We start from the raw sequence: 13,812 nt of genomic DNA, 5'->3' as shown, positions 1-13,812 counted from the left end.
TCAAATAACGTCCGACAGACTTTAAAACACGCTTCCATCAAGTGTCTTTTCACACTCACATCACTTGTCTGTGTTCAGGAACATAAAACAGAAGAACTGTGAGAGACTTTTATAAATATACTTCAGTAAATCTCCGTTTTATTCGCGGTCACTCCTGTATTGGACTGAACCCTTTTAAAAGCTCAGCATTTATAATTTAAGGAATAAAAGTGTGCCAGCGTTATTTATTTATTCATTCACTCATTTTGTTCAAGTTGTGAAAACAAAAAAAATTAAATAAAATCCAAACCATGAATCCTTCTGCTGTGTTTAAATGTTTACAGTATTAACTGCTTATAGTAACAACATTCACCAGGAAAAGAAGGAACTCGTCGCTGACAAAAATCAAAACCTGCTGCTTCAAAAATGCTCACAATGTGTTTGAAACAGCTGCACTGTGTTTAGAAATGGTCAATAAAATTCAGCACCTCTATATTCATGTAGGATAATAAATATACACATGTCAGTTAGATGGTTTTCTGCATGAGAAATAAAGAAAAGGTGATGATATTATAGTGATGTTTGACCCGGACAGACTGTATTTATATCCTTCTCCAGTTTCTTCATCTCCAACTGCAACTTAATTTTTAACTTTCATTGACGCTTGTTAACGGACATTTAGTGCAGAGAAAATGTGTCAAAGAGTTAACGTTGGTAAGTTGGTTCTCTTAATTTAATATTACATCTGATATTATCCAGCCTAGTGATAATATAACCACACTGATCTGAAGGGCAACACTACTGAATGCTCATTTATTAACAAATTCATTTGACAAGTGACATCTTCTAGTTTCTGGAAATGTGTTTGTTTAGCATGCGGCTGAAACACAAACAAAACTACTTGAGTTCAAATAAGACTCAAAAAAGTGTTTCTGGTCCTTGTTTATAATGAGTCACACATGAATAACAATAATTAGGACAGAACTATGCAGAACACCATAAACCTTTAACCTGTATAATATTCCAGACCTCTAGGCTGAACCTTATGGGAGCTGGTTTATAGTTTGTGGTGTCACTGGTGTCCCTGAACCTCTCCCATCATCTCCAGTTGGCCAAATTGTGCCCATTGCTTTGACTCATTACTGCACGATGCTGCCGCTTACAACTGGGGGCCCATGGTGGGAAGCTTAGTGCTGGGGGCCTCATGGTGGAAAGCTTAGTGCTGGGGGCCTCATGGTGCAGAGCTTAGTGCTGGGGGCCCCATGGTGCAGAGCTTAGTGCTGGGGGCCTCATGGTGGAAAGCTTAGTGCTGGGGGCCTCATGGTGCAGAGCTTAGTGCTGGGGGCCCATGGTGGGAAGCTTAGTGCTGGGGGCCTCATGGTGGAAAGCTTAGTGCTGGGGGCCTCATGGTGGAAAGCTTAGTGCTGGGGGCCTCATGGTGCAGAGCTTAGTGCTGGGGGCCCCATGGTGCAGAGCTTAGTGCTGGGGGCCTCATGGTGGAAAGCTTAGTGCTGGGGGCCTCATGGTGCAGAGCTTAGTGCTGGGGGCCCATGGTGGGAAGCTTAGTGCTGGGGGCCTCATGGTGGAAAGCTTAGTGCTGGGGGCCTCATGGTGCAGAGCTTAGTGCTGGGGGCCCCATGGTGTAGAGCTTAGTGCTGGGGGCCCCATGGTGCAGAGCTTAGTGCTGGGGGCCTCATGGTGCAGAGCTTAGTGCTGGGGGCCCCATGGTGCAGAGCTTAGTGCTGGGGGCCTCATGGTGCGGAGCTTAGTGCTGGGGGCCTCATGGTGCGAAGCTTAGTGCTGGGGGCCTCATGGTGCGGAGCTTAGTGCTGGGGGCCTCATGGTGCGGAGCTTAGTGCTGGGGGCCCCATGGTGCGGAGCTTAGTGCTGGGGGCCTCATGGTGCGGAGCTTAGTGCTGGGGGCCTCATGGTGCGAAGCTTAGTGCTGGGGGCCCATGGTGCAGAGCTTAGTGCTGGGGGCCTCATGGTGCAGAGCTTAGTGCTGGGGGTCCCATGGTGCAGAGCTTAGTGCTGGGGGCCCCATGGTGCAGAGCTTAGTGCTGGGGGCCTCATGGTGCGGAGCTTAGTGCTGGGGGCCTCATGGTGCGAAGCTTAGTGCTGGGGGCCTCATGGTGCGGAGCTTAGTGCTGGGGGCCTCATGGTGCGGAGCTTAGTGCTGGGGGCCCCATGGTGCGGAGCTTAGTGCTGGGGGCCCCATGGTGCAGAGCTTAGTGCTGGGGGCCCCATGGTGCAGAGCTTAGTGCTGGGGGCCTCATGGTGCAGAGCTTAGTGCTGGGGGCCTCATGGTGCGGAGCTTAGTGCTGGGGGCCTCATGGTGCAGAGCTTAGTGCTGGGGGCCTCATGGTGCGGAGCTTAGTGCTGGGGGCCTCATGGTGCGGAGCTTAGTGCTGGGGGCCCCATGGTGCAGAGCTTAGTGCTGGGGGCCCCATGGCGCAGAGCTTAGTGCTGGGGGCCCCATGGTGCAGAGCTTAGTGCTGGGGGCCTCATGGTGCAAAGTTTAGTGCTGGGGGCCTCATGGTGCAAAGTTTAGTGCTGGGGGCCCCATGGCGCAGAGCTTAGTGCTGGGGGCCCCATGGTGCAGAGCTTAGTGCTGGGGGCCTCATGGTGCAAAGTTTAGTGCTGGGGGCCCATGGTGCAGAGCTTAGTGCTGGGGGCCCCATGGTGCAGAGCTTAGTGCTTGGGGGCCTCATGGTGCAGAGCTTAGTGCTGGCGGCCCCATGGTGCAGAGCTTAGTGCTGGGGGCCCCATGGTGCAGAGCTTAGTGCTGGGGGCCCATGGTGCAGAGCTTAGTGCTGGGGGCCCATGGTGCAAAGTTTAGTGCTGGGGGCCTCATGGTGCAAAGCTTAGTGCTGGGGGCCTCATGGTGCAAAGTTTAGTGCTGGGGGGCTCATGGTGCAGAGCTTAGTGCTGGGGGCCCATGGTGCAAAGTTTAGTGCTGGGGGCCTCATGGTGCAGAGCTTAGTGCTGGGGGCCCATGGTGCAGAGCTTAGTGCTGGGGGCCCATGGTGCAGAGCTTAGTGCTGGGGGCCCCATGGTGCAGAGCTTAGTGCTGGGGGCCCATGGTGCAGAGCTTAGTGCTGGGGGCCCATGGTGCAGAGCTTAGTGCTGGGGGCCCATGGTGCGAAGCTTAGTGCTGGGGGCCTCATGGTGCAGAGCTTAGTGCTGGGGGTCCCATGGTGCAGAGCTTAGTGCTGGGGGCCCCATGGTGCAGAGCTTAGTGCTGGGGGCCTCATGGTGCAGAGCTTAGTGCTGGGGGCCCCATGGTGCAGAGCTTAGTGCTGGGGGCCCATGGTGCAGAGCTTAGTGCTGGGGGCCCATGGTGCAGAGCTTAGTGCTGGGGGCCCCATGGTGCAGAGCTTAGTGCTGGGGGCCCCATGGTGCAGAGCTTAGTGCTGGGGGCCTCATGGTGCAGAGCTTAGTGCTGGGGGCCCCATGGTGCAGAGCTTAGTGCTGGGGGCCTCATGGTGCAGAGCTTAGTGCTGGGGGCCCCATGGTGCAGAGCTTAGTGCTGGCGGCCTCATGGTGCGAAGCTTAGTGCTGGGGGCCTCATGGTGCAAAGCTTAGTGCTGGGGGCCTCATGGTGCAAAGTTTAGTGCTGGGGGGCTCATGGTGCAGAGCTTAGTGCTGGGGGCCCATGGTGCAAAGTTTAGTGCTGGGGGCCTCATGGTGCAGAGCTTAGTGCTGGGGGCCCATGGTGCGAAGCTTAGTGCTGGGGGCCTCATGGTGCAGAGCTTAGTGCTGGGGGCCTCATGGTGCAAAGTTTAGTGCTGGGGGCCTCATGGTGGAAAGCTTAGTGCTGGGGGCCTCATGGTGCAGAGCTTAGTGCTGGGGGCCCCATGGTGCAGAGCTTAGTGCTGGGGGCCCATGGTGCAGAGCTTAGTGCTGGGGGCCCATGGTGCAGAGCTTAGTGCTGGGGGCCCCATGGTGCAGAGCTTAGTGCTGGGGGCCCCATGGTGCAGAGCTTAGTGCTGGGGGCCTCATGGTGCAGAGCTTAGTGCTGGGGGCCCCATGGTGCAGAGCTTAGTGCTTGGGGGCCTCATGGTGCAGAGCTTAGTGCTGGGGGCCCCATGGTGCAGAGCTTAGTGCTGGGGGCCCCATGGTGCAGAGCTTAGTGCTGGGGGCCTCATGGTGCAGAGCTTAGTGCTGGGGGCCCATGGTGCAGAGCTTAGTGCTGGGGGCCTCATGGTGCAGAGCTTAGTGCTGGGGGCCTCATGGTGCGAAGCTTAGTGCTGGGGGCCCCATGGTGCAGAGCTTAGTGCTGGGGGCCTCATGGTGCAGAGCTTAGTGCTGGGGGCCCCATGGTGCAGAGCTTAGTGCTGGGGGCCCATGGTGCAGAGCTTAGTGCTGGGGGCCTCATGGTGCAGAGCTTAGTGCTGGGGGCCCCATGGTGCAGAGCTTAGTGCTGGGGGCCTCATGGTGCAGAGCTTAGTGCTGGGGGCCCCATGGTGCAGAGCTTAGTTCTGGGGGCCCCATGGTGCAAAGCTTAGTGCTGGGGGCCTCATGGTGCAGAGCTTAGTGCTGGGGGCCTCATGGTGCAAAGCTTAGTGCTGGGGGCCCCATGGTGCAGAGCTTGGTGAACGGGGCCCCATGTTGCAGACCTTAGTACTGGGGGCCTCATGGTGCAGAGCTTAGTGCTGGGGCCCCATGGTGCAGAGCTTAGTGCTGGGGGCCTCATGGTGCAGAGCTTAGTGCTGGGGGCCCCATGGTGCAGAGCTTAGTGCTGGGGGCCCCATGGTGCAGAGCTTAGTGCTGGCGGCCTCATGTTGCGGACCTTAGTACTGGGGGCCCCATCGTGTGGAGCTTAGTACTGGGGGCCTGGAGGAGCAAGTTGCTGGCAGATCTGGGGGTTTGGGTGGAGGTTTGATGGATTTGTATGTGAGCAGCAGGACTTTGTGGTCCATCCTGAAGGGAACTGGGAACCAGTGCAGAGAAAACAGAACTGGTTTACATGTTGGTGTTTTCACTGTCAGCAGGATCCTGCCAGCTCTGGTCTGAATGTTCTGGAGTTCCTGGAGGCTCCTGCCAGGATCCCTGTGAGGAGCACAGAGTAGTGGTCCAGTCTGGAGGAGATAAAAGACGAGTTTCTCTATCTGACAGTGTTAGAGAGGAGCAGAGTTTACAGATGATTTTGAGATGGTGGAAAGAGGTTCTGCATAGATGTCAGCTGAGGGTCAAACCCAGATCGCTGACTGAGGAGGAAAGGGGGATGTCCTGGCCGTCAAAGGTGAGAGAGGTATGGGAGATGACTGAACCTGGTGTGAAGTGCCAGTAGGGAGAACTTCAGTTTTGCTACTGTTTGAGGCCTTTATTTCCTTAAGACTGAGGCGTGACATGGCTGCAGAAGGGGCAGTTTTGATGTATAGCTGGGTATCGTCAGCATAGCAGTGAAAAGACATCCCATGTCTGCTGAAGACACATCGAGAGGGAGCATGTAGAGGGTAAACAGGATGTAGAGGGTAAACAGGATGTAGAGGTGAATAGCATGTAGAGGGTAAACAGGATGTAGAGGGTAAACAGGATGTAGAGGGTAAACAGGGCGTAGAGGGTAAACAGGATGTAGAGGGTAAACAGGATGTAGAGGGTAAACAGGATGTAGAGGGTAAACAGGACGTAGAGGGTAGACAGGATGTAGAGGGTAAACAGGATGTAGAGGGTAAACAGCATTTAGAGGGTAAACAGGGCGTAGAGGGTAAACAGGATGTAGAGGGTAAACAGGATGTAGAGGGTAAACAGGATGTAGAGGGTAAACAGGACGTAGAGGGTAGACAGGATGTAGAGGGTAAACAGGACATAGAGGGTAAACAGGACGTAGAGGGTAAACAGGACGTAGAGGGTAAACAGGACGTAGAGGGTAGACAGCATGTAGAGGGTAAACAGGGCGTAGAGGGTAAACAGGATGTAGAGGGTAAACAGGATGTAGAGGGTAAACAGGACATAGAGGGTAGACAGGGCGTAGAGGGTAAACAGGATGTAGAGGGTAAACAGGACATAGAGGGTAAACAGGGCGTAGAGGGTAAACAGGATGTAGAGGGTAAACAGGACGTAGAGGGTAAACAGGATGTCGAGGGTAAACAGGACGTAGAGGGTAAACAGGATGTAGAGGGTAGACAGCATGTAGAGGGTAAACAGGGCGTAGAGGGTAAACAGGATGTAGAGGGTAAACAGCATTTAGAGGGTAAACAGGGCGTAGAGGGTAAACAGGATGTAGAGGGTAAACAGGATGTAGAGGGTAATCAGGACGTAGAGGGTAAACAGGACATAGAGGGTAGACAGGATGTCGAGGGTAAACAGGACGTAGAGGGTAAACAGGATGTCGAGGGTAAACAGGACGTAGAGGGTAAACAGGATGTAGAGGGTAGACAGCATGTAGAGGGTAAACAGGATGGGACTGAGAACTGATCCTTGTGGAACACCATTGGTGACATGGAGTGATCTAGACCCACATCCTCCCATTGAGACATAGTCAGTCCTACCGGAAAGGTGGGACTGAAAGCACTTACGTGCAGAGTCTGACAGTTCAGTGGTGGTGTGGAGACGCTCTAAGAGGATAGAGCAATCCACAGTGTGGAGGATCAGTGTGTGACCAGTAAACTCAAGATAATGTAGAGAATTAGTGGAATGATCCTGTAATTCTAACTCCATAAAACTGATCAATATTTATTTCAAATCAATACTTAATCTGATTTCTCTGTCTGTCTGTCTGTTCAGCCGTCGCCGTGGTGATGAGCAGTAATGAGTGTTTCGGTTGTGGCCGCAGTGGCCACTGGGTGAAGAACTGTCCCAGCGGCAGCCGAGGGAGAGGGAAAGGTCGTGGCAGAGGCAAAGGTGACCTGAAACACTGATACATGTTTTATATGAACATCAACATAAATATCAGGAACATTTTCTTCTCCTGAACCTCTCTGACTTTTCTCTGTGAGGTTTGTTAACATCACAAATTCTGTAAATTTCTGGTTTCAGCCTGATGAACATCACCTGTTCATGAGGAAATGAACGTTTCCAACATTTCATCATCAGCATCATCGACACCCATAAAATGTCTAAATAGGGCGACCTGTTCCACTCTGTTTGTGGGCGAGTTTCATTCACAAAAATGTTCCCAAAGAGTGAAAAGAAGAATCAGAAACCAGCAGACACATTTATCAGTGTCAGTAGTCGTATTAGACGAGCTGAAACACTGAGAAAACATGATCGGAGCAGCGCTGCACTGTGACAGAAATAAAGAGGGAACGTCAGATTTTATAAAACGTCTTTTTGTTTCAGATCTGTTCTGTTATCGCTGTGGGGAGCTCGGACACGTCGCCAGAGACTGTGAGAGGACTGAGGATGGTGAGAACACACACACACACACATACACACACACACACACACACACACACTCTTTGTCATCCCAGCCAGTCTCTCTATACAACAACAGATCAGCATCCAGCTTAAATCAACCCAACTCAGGCCCACAAAGTCTGCCTGGAACCTGGGTGTCATGATCGATGACAAACTAACCTTTAAGGTTCACGGGGCCTCAGTTGCTCGGTTGTGTCGGTTTCACCTGAACAACATTAGGAAGATCAGTCTCTACCTGTCTGAGCATGCAGCACAACTCCTGCTTCAGGCTGCAGCTCCTTACTGGCAGGCCTCCCCGCATGTACGTTCAGACCTCTGCAGATGATCCAGAACGCGGCGGCGCATCTGGTCTTCAACCAGGCCAAAACAGCACATGTCACCCTGCTGTTCATCTCCCTCCACTGGCTCCCAGTTGCTGCCCGCATCAAATTCAAAACCCTGACACTCGCTTACAGAACAGCAACTAAAACAGCTCCGGCCTACCTGAACTCCGTCATTCAGGTCTACACTCCCTCCCGCTCACTACACTCTGCCAATGAAAGGCGCCTGGTACCACAACAGGACCCTAAGTCACTAGCTGGACTCTTCTGCTTTGTAGTTCCCTGGTGGTGGAACAAGTTACCAAACTCTGATATGCAGAGTCCATCTCAATCTTTAAGACTAAAGACCAGCTCTTTCATGAACACCTCTGCACCTGATGGACTGAAGAAGAAGAAAAAAAAAGTCTGCTTCTATGCACTCTATGCATTGCCTCTGTTCACTGCCTGTTGGCATCTACGTCCCATCGGACTCAAACTCAGCTCTATGGAGCTTACTGGTGTTGTTCTCTCCTGACTGAATCCCTGCTGGTGTTGTATCAGCGCTCACATGTACATTGCTTTGGATAAAAGCGTCTGCTAAATTAAACTGTAAATTGTAAACATGAATCTGTCATTTCGTAACACCTCAATAAACCAGAATTTACTATTTTAATAACCTGTGACTAACTCTTTAATAATGTGGGACTAACAGTGTAATAACCTGGGATTAACTCTTTAATAACCAGGATATGCAGTAGTGTATGTATCTGAAGCAGCTTTAACCCCTCCTGTCGTCCCTGCAGCCTGTTATAACTGTGGCAGAGGAGGTCACATCTCCAGAGACTGCAAGGAACCGAAGAAAGAGCGCGAGCAGATGTGCTACAACTGCGGCAAGGCTGGACACATGGCACGCGACTGTAACCACGCCCACGAGCAGAAGTGCTACTCCTGCGGCGGCTTTGGACACATCCAGAAATGCTGCGACAGGGTCAAATGCTACAGGTAAATAAATGCTACAGGTAATCTAATACTACAGGTAAATAAATGTTACAGGTAAACTAATACTACAGGTAAACTAATACTACAGGTAAATAAATGTTACAGGTAAACTAATACTACAGGTAAACTAATACTACAGGTAAACTAATACTACAGGTAAATAAATGCTACAGGTAATCTAATGCTACAGGTAATCTAATACTACAGGTAAATAAATGCTACAGGTAATCTAATGCTACAGGTAATCTAATGCTACAGGTAAATAAATGCTACAGGTAAATAAATGCTACAGGTAATCTAATACTACAGGTAATCTAATGCTACAGGTAAATAAATGCTACAGGTAATCTAATACTGCAGGTAATCTAATGCTACAGATAATCTAATGCTACAGGTAAATAAATGCTACAGGTAATCTAATACTACAGGTAATCTAATACTACAGGTAATCTAATACTACAGGTAATCTAATGCTACAGGTAATCTAATACTGCAGGTAAATAAATGCTACAGGTAATCTAATACTACAGGTAATCTAATGCTACAGGTAAATAAATGCTACAGGTAATCTAATACTGCAGGTAATCTAATGCTACAGGTAATCTAATACTACAGGTAATCTAATACTGCAGGTAATCTAATACTGCAGGTAATCTAATGCTTCAGGTAATTTAATACTACAGGTAATCTAATACTACAGGTAAATAAATGCTACAGGTAATCTAATGCTACAGGTAAATAAATGCTACAGGTAAATAAATGCTACAGGTAATCTAATGCTACAGGTAATCTAATACTACAGGTAATCTAATACTACAGGTAATCTAATGCTACAGGTAATCTAATGCTACAGGTAATCTAATACTACAGGTAATCTAATGCTACAGGTAATCTAATGCTACAGGTAATCTAATACTACAGGTAATCTAATGCTACAGGTAAATAAATGCTACAGGTAAATAAATGCTACAGGTAATCTAATGCTACAGGTAATCTAATGCTACAGGTAATCTAATACTACAGGTAAATAAATGCTACAGGTAATCTAATGCTACAGGTAAATAAATGCTACAGGTAAATAAATGCTACAGGTAATCTAATGCTTCAGGTAATCTAATACTACAGGTAATCTAATACTACAGGTAATCTAATACTACAGGTAATCTAATGCTTCAGGTAATCTAATACTACAGGTAAATAAATGCTACAGGTAATCTAATGCTACAGGTAATCTAATACTACAGGTAATCTAATGCTACAGGTAATCTAATGCTACAGGTAAATAATTGCTACAGGTAATCTGATGCTACAGGTAATCTAATGTTACAGGTAATCTAATACTACAGGTAATCTAATACCACAGGTAATCTAATACTACAGGTAATCTAATGTTACAGGTAAATAAATGCTACAGGTAATCTAATGCTACAGGTAAATAATTGCTACAGGTAATCTAATGTTACAGGTAATCTAATACTACAGGTAATCTAATACCACAGGTAATCTAATACCACAGGTAATCTAATACTACAGGTAATCTAATACTACAGGTAAATAAATGCTACAGGTAATCTAATGCTACAGGTAAATAATTGCTACAGGTAATCTAATATTACAGGTAATCTAATACTACAGGTAATCTAATACCACAGGTAATCTAATACCACAGGTAATCTAATACTACAGGTAATCTAATGTTACAGGTAATCTAATATTACAGGTAATCTAATGTTACAGGTAATCTAATATTACAGGTAATCTAATATTACAGGTAATCTAATACCACAGGTAATCTAATGCTACAGGTAATCTAATGTTACAGGTAATCTAATATTACAGGTAATCTAATACTACAGGTAATCTAATACCACAGGTAATCTAATACTACAGGTAATCTAATGTTACAGGTAATCTAATATTACAGGTAATCTAATGTTACAGGTAATCTAATATTACAGGTAATCTAATATTACAGGTAATCTAATACCACAGGTAATCTAATGCTACAGGTAATCTAATGTTACAGGTAATCTAATGTTACAGGTAATCTAATACTACAGGTAATCTAATACCACAGGTAATCTAATACTACAGGTAATCTAATGTTACAGGTAAATAATTGCTACAGGTAATCTAATGTTACAGGTAATCTAATATTACAGGTAATCTAATGCTACAGGTAAATAATTGCTACAGGTAATCTAATGTTACAGGTAATCTAATATTACAGGTAATCTAATGCTACAGGTAAATAATTGCTACAGGTAATCTAATGTTACAGGTAATCTAATATTACAGGTAATCTAATACTACAGGTAAATAATTGCTACAGGTAATCTAATATTACAGGTAATCTAATGCTACAGGTAAATAATTGCTACAGGTAATCTAATATTACAGGTAATCTAATGCTACAGGTAAATAATTGCTACAGGTAATCTAATATTACAGGTAATCTAATGCTACAGGTAATCTAATGTTACAGGTAATCTAATGTTACAGGTAATCTAATACTACAGGTAATCTAATACCACAGGTAATCTAATGCTACAGGTAATCTAATGTTACAGGTAATCTAATGTTACAGGTAATCTAATACTACAGGTAATCTAATACTACAGGTAATCTAATGTTACAGGTAAATAAATTATACAGGTAATCTAATACTACAGGTAATCTAATGTTACAGGTAATCTAATACTACAGGTAATCTAATGTTACAGGTAATCTAATGTTACAGGTAATCTAATACTACAGGTAATCTAATGTTACAGGTAATCTAATACTACAGGTAAACTAATGTTACAGGTAAATAAATGCTACAGGTAATCTAATACTACAGGTAATCTAATATTACAGGTAATCTAATGCTACAGGTAAATAAATTATACAGGTAATCTAATGTTACAGGTAATCTAATACTACAGGTAAATAAATTATACAGGTAATCTAATATTACAGGTAATCTAATACTACAGGTAAATAAATTATACAGGTAATCTAATATTACAGGTAATCTAATGCTACAGGTAAATAAATTATACAGGTAATCTAATGTTACAGGTAATCTAATGCTACAGGTAAATAAATTATACAGGTAATCTAATGTTACAGGTAAATAAATTATACAGGTAATCTAATGTTACAGGTAATCTAATGTTACAGGTAATCTAATACTACAGGTAAATAAATTATACAGGTAATCTAATGCTACAGGTAATCTAATATTACAGGTAATCTAATGTTACAGGTAAATAAATTATACAGGTAATCTAATACTACAGGTAATCTAATGCTACAGGTAAATAATTGCTACAGGTAATCTAATGCTACAGGTAAACTGATGTGTGTGCTGCAGGTGTGGGGAGATCGGCCATGTCGCCGTGCATTGCAGCAAGGCGTCAGAGCTGAACTGCTACAACTGCGGGAAGTCGGGTCACCTGGCGAAGGAGTGCACTATTGAAGCAACCGCCTAGCTGCCTCTCAGACTGCCTCGCCCTCCCTCATCTCTGCTTTCTTTCTCTTCACTCACTCCCTCTGATAATCCTTTCTCATTGGTCCAGAGGCTTGTCAGTCAGCCTCGGAGCAGCCAGTCAGAGCGGGTGGAGGGAGGCGAAGGGGCGGACACTACAAAACAAGAAACCCACTTTCTTCTGCATTTCTAAAAGAAAACAGAATTTGTGTTTTTAGTTCGGTAGCATCAAGATGTACAAAGCTTTGTTTAAGAATCTTTTCTGCCCAGCCGATTGGCTGCAAGAGTAGAGTGATTAAAGACAAAACATTAAGCCCCTCCCCTCAGTCCTTAAGTGGGCAGGGTCACAAAGGAGGGAGAAACAAGTGTCTGAAAAAGTTTCTATCTTCCCGTGAGGCGATTATTTTCCTTTTTCTTGACAAAACCGAGTTTGTCTGAAAGAAACGTGACTGGCTCTGCCTCCAGCAAACAGCCAATCACCTCACAGGTCTGGCCGCTTCGTTACCACCTGGAGGAGCGAACAAGCCAATCAGAGCAGGTCACAGCGGATGGACATTAAAAAATGGACATTAATGAATCATATTTAAAGGTGCATTCTGTTGCTGTTTGGAGCTACGCAACAACAGAGACAAAAACTAATAAACTAAAAAACTATTATAAACTAATAATAAAAACATATAAAAACATTTTAAGTTTGGAGAGACAAGAATGTTTTCACAAAAAAATCCAAATGTTATTTTTGTACAATATATCACTTAGAGCTGCTGTAAAAATGTAATTTGGTTGTACTGAAGTCTGTAAGTTTAACCTGACAATAAAAACATGGAGGAAGAAGGAGGACACAACATGTTTCTATTGATTCCTTAGTGAGGACTGTCAAACCAACGATGACCTGATCTACTGACCAGTATCATGTGATCTATCTGATTCCTCACCGCTGCACTGGGTCACATGTTCCTTCATCATCAAGAGTTTGGTCTCGTTAGTTTGTTTAGAAACGGCTCCGACTGAAGATCTTTGTACGTTTATAATGAAGTACAAAGTTGTGAGATGCAGCACAAGCTGAACACCAAACTGTTTCTGTCTCCACTAAATTACTTACAAATATGTGTTGAGCTGCAACAACTATTCAGTTAACAGATCAGTGGACAGAACGTTCAACTGAGACTATTTTGATAAACGATGAATCATTTTAAAAAATCTAAACAATGTCTTGTTTAAGGTTCTCAAATGTGAATATTTGCTGCTTTTTTCATTTTAACATCATAGTAAATTGAATATTTCCTGGTTTTTGACTCATCCACAAAATATTTGATTTGACTGAAAACATGATGCTGTTATTGGTCTTTGGAGCCGTTTCTAAACAAACTAACGTGACCAAAGTCTTCATGATGAAGGATCATGTGACCCAGAGCAGCGGTGAATGTTAAAGGACCCACAGCACAGAATATGTGGTATTTATCTATTTTGTTTGTTTTATTAGTTATATTTTGCATTTCAGTGGAGGTGCCCCCCTCCAGTAGGGGGCAGTGATGTCACAGTAAAGACAAATAGAGACAGAAAACAGTAGAAGACATTAAAGGCAGTCATTTGCTCAGATTCAGCATCAGCTCTCAGAGGTTTGTCATCATGTCAGACTACAAAGAACGGGTACAGAGGTGCAGTTCTGTTGATCATATGGGTGTTAAAGGAAACGACCAC

The 13,812-nt window shown here is 45.6% G+C and overlaps 1 protein-coding gene across 2 annotated transcripts in view; it reads left to right on the top strand.

The window, feature by feature from the left end:
- The window catches only part of cnbpb (CCHC-type zinc finger, nucleic acid binding protein b), a 14,555-nt gene extending 1,599 nt beyond the window's left edge, over positions 1–12,956 (top strand). For both annotated transcript variants that reach the window (XM_044350195.1, XM_044350196.1), the window contains exons 2-5: positions 6,709–6,825; positions 7,264–7,329; positions 8,444–8,642; positions 11,998–12,956. In XM_044350195.1, coding sequence (XP_044206130.1) covers positions 6,723–6,825; positions 7,264–7,329; positions 8,444–8,642; positions 11,998–12,115 — 486 coding nt within the window. In that variant the 5' untranslated portion in view covers positions 6,709–6,722 and the 3' untranslated portion in view covers positions 12,116–12,956. The remainder of the gene's footprint in view (positions 1–6,708; positions 6,826–7,263; positions 7,330–8,443; positions 8,643–11,997) is intronic.
- Positions 12,957–13,812: the final 856 nt, after the last annotated feature.

Source organism: Thunnus albacares, chromosome 4, assembly GCF_914725855.1.
Source record: "Thunnus albacares chromosome 4, fThuAlb1.1, whole genome shotgun sequence".
NCBI lineage: Eukaryota > Metazoa > Chordata > Actinopteri > Scombriformes > Scombridae > Thunnus > Thunnus albacares.
This window is presented reverse-complemented; position numbering and strand designations above follow the sequence as displayed.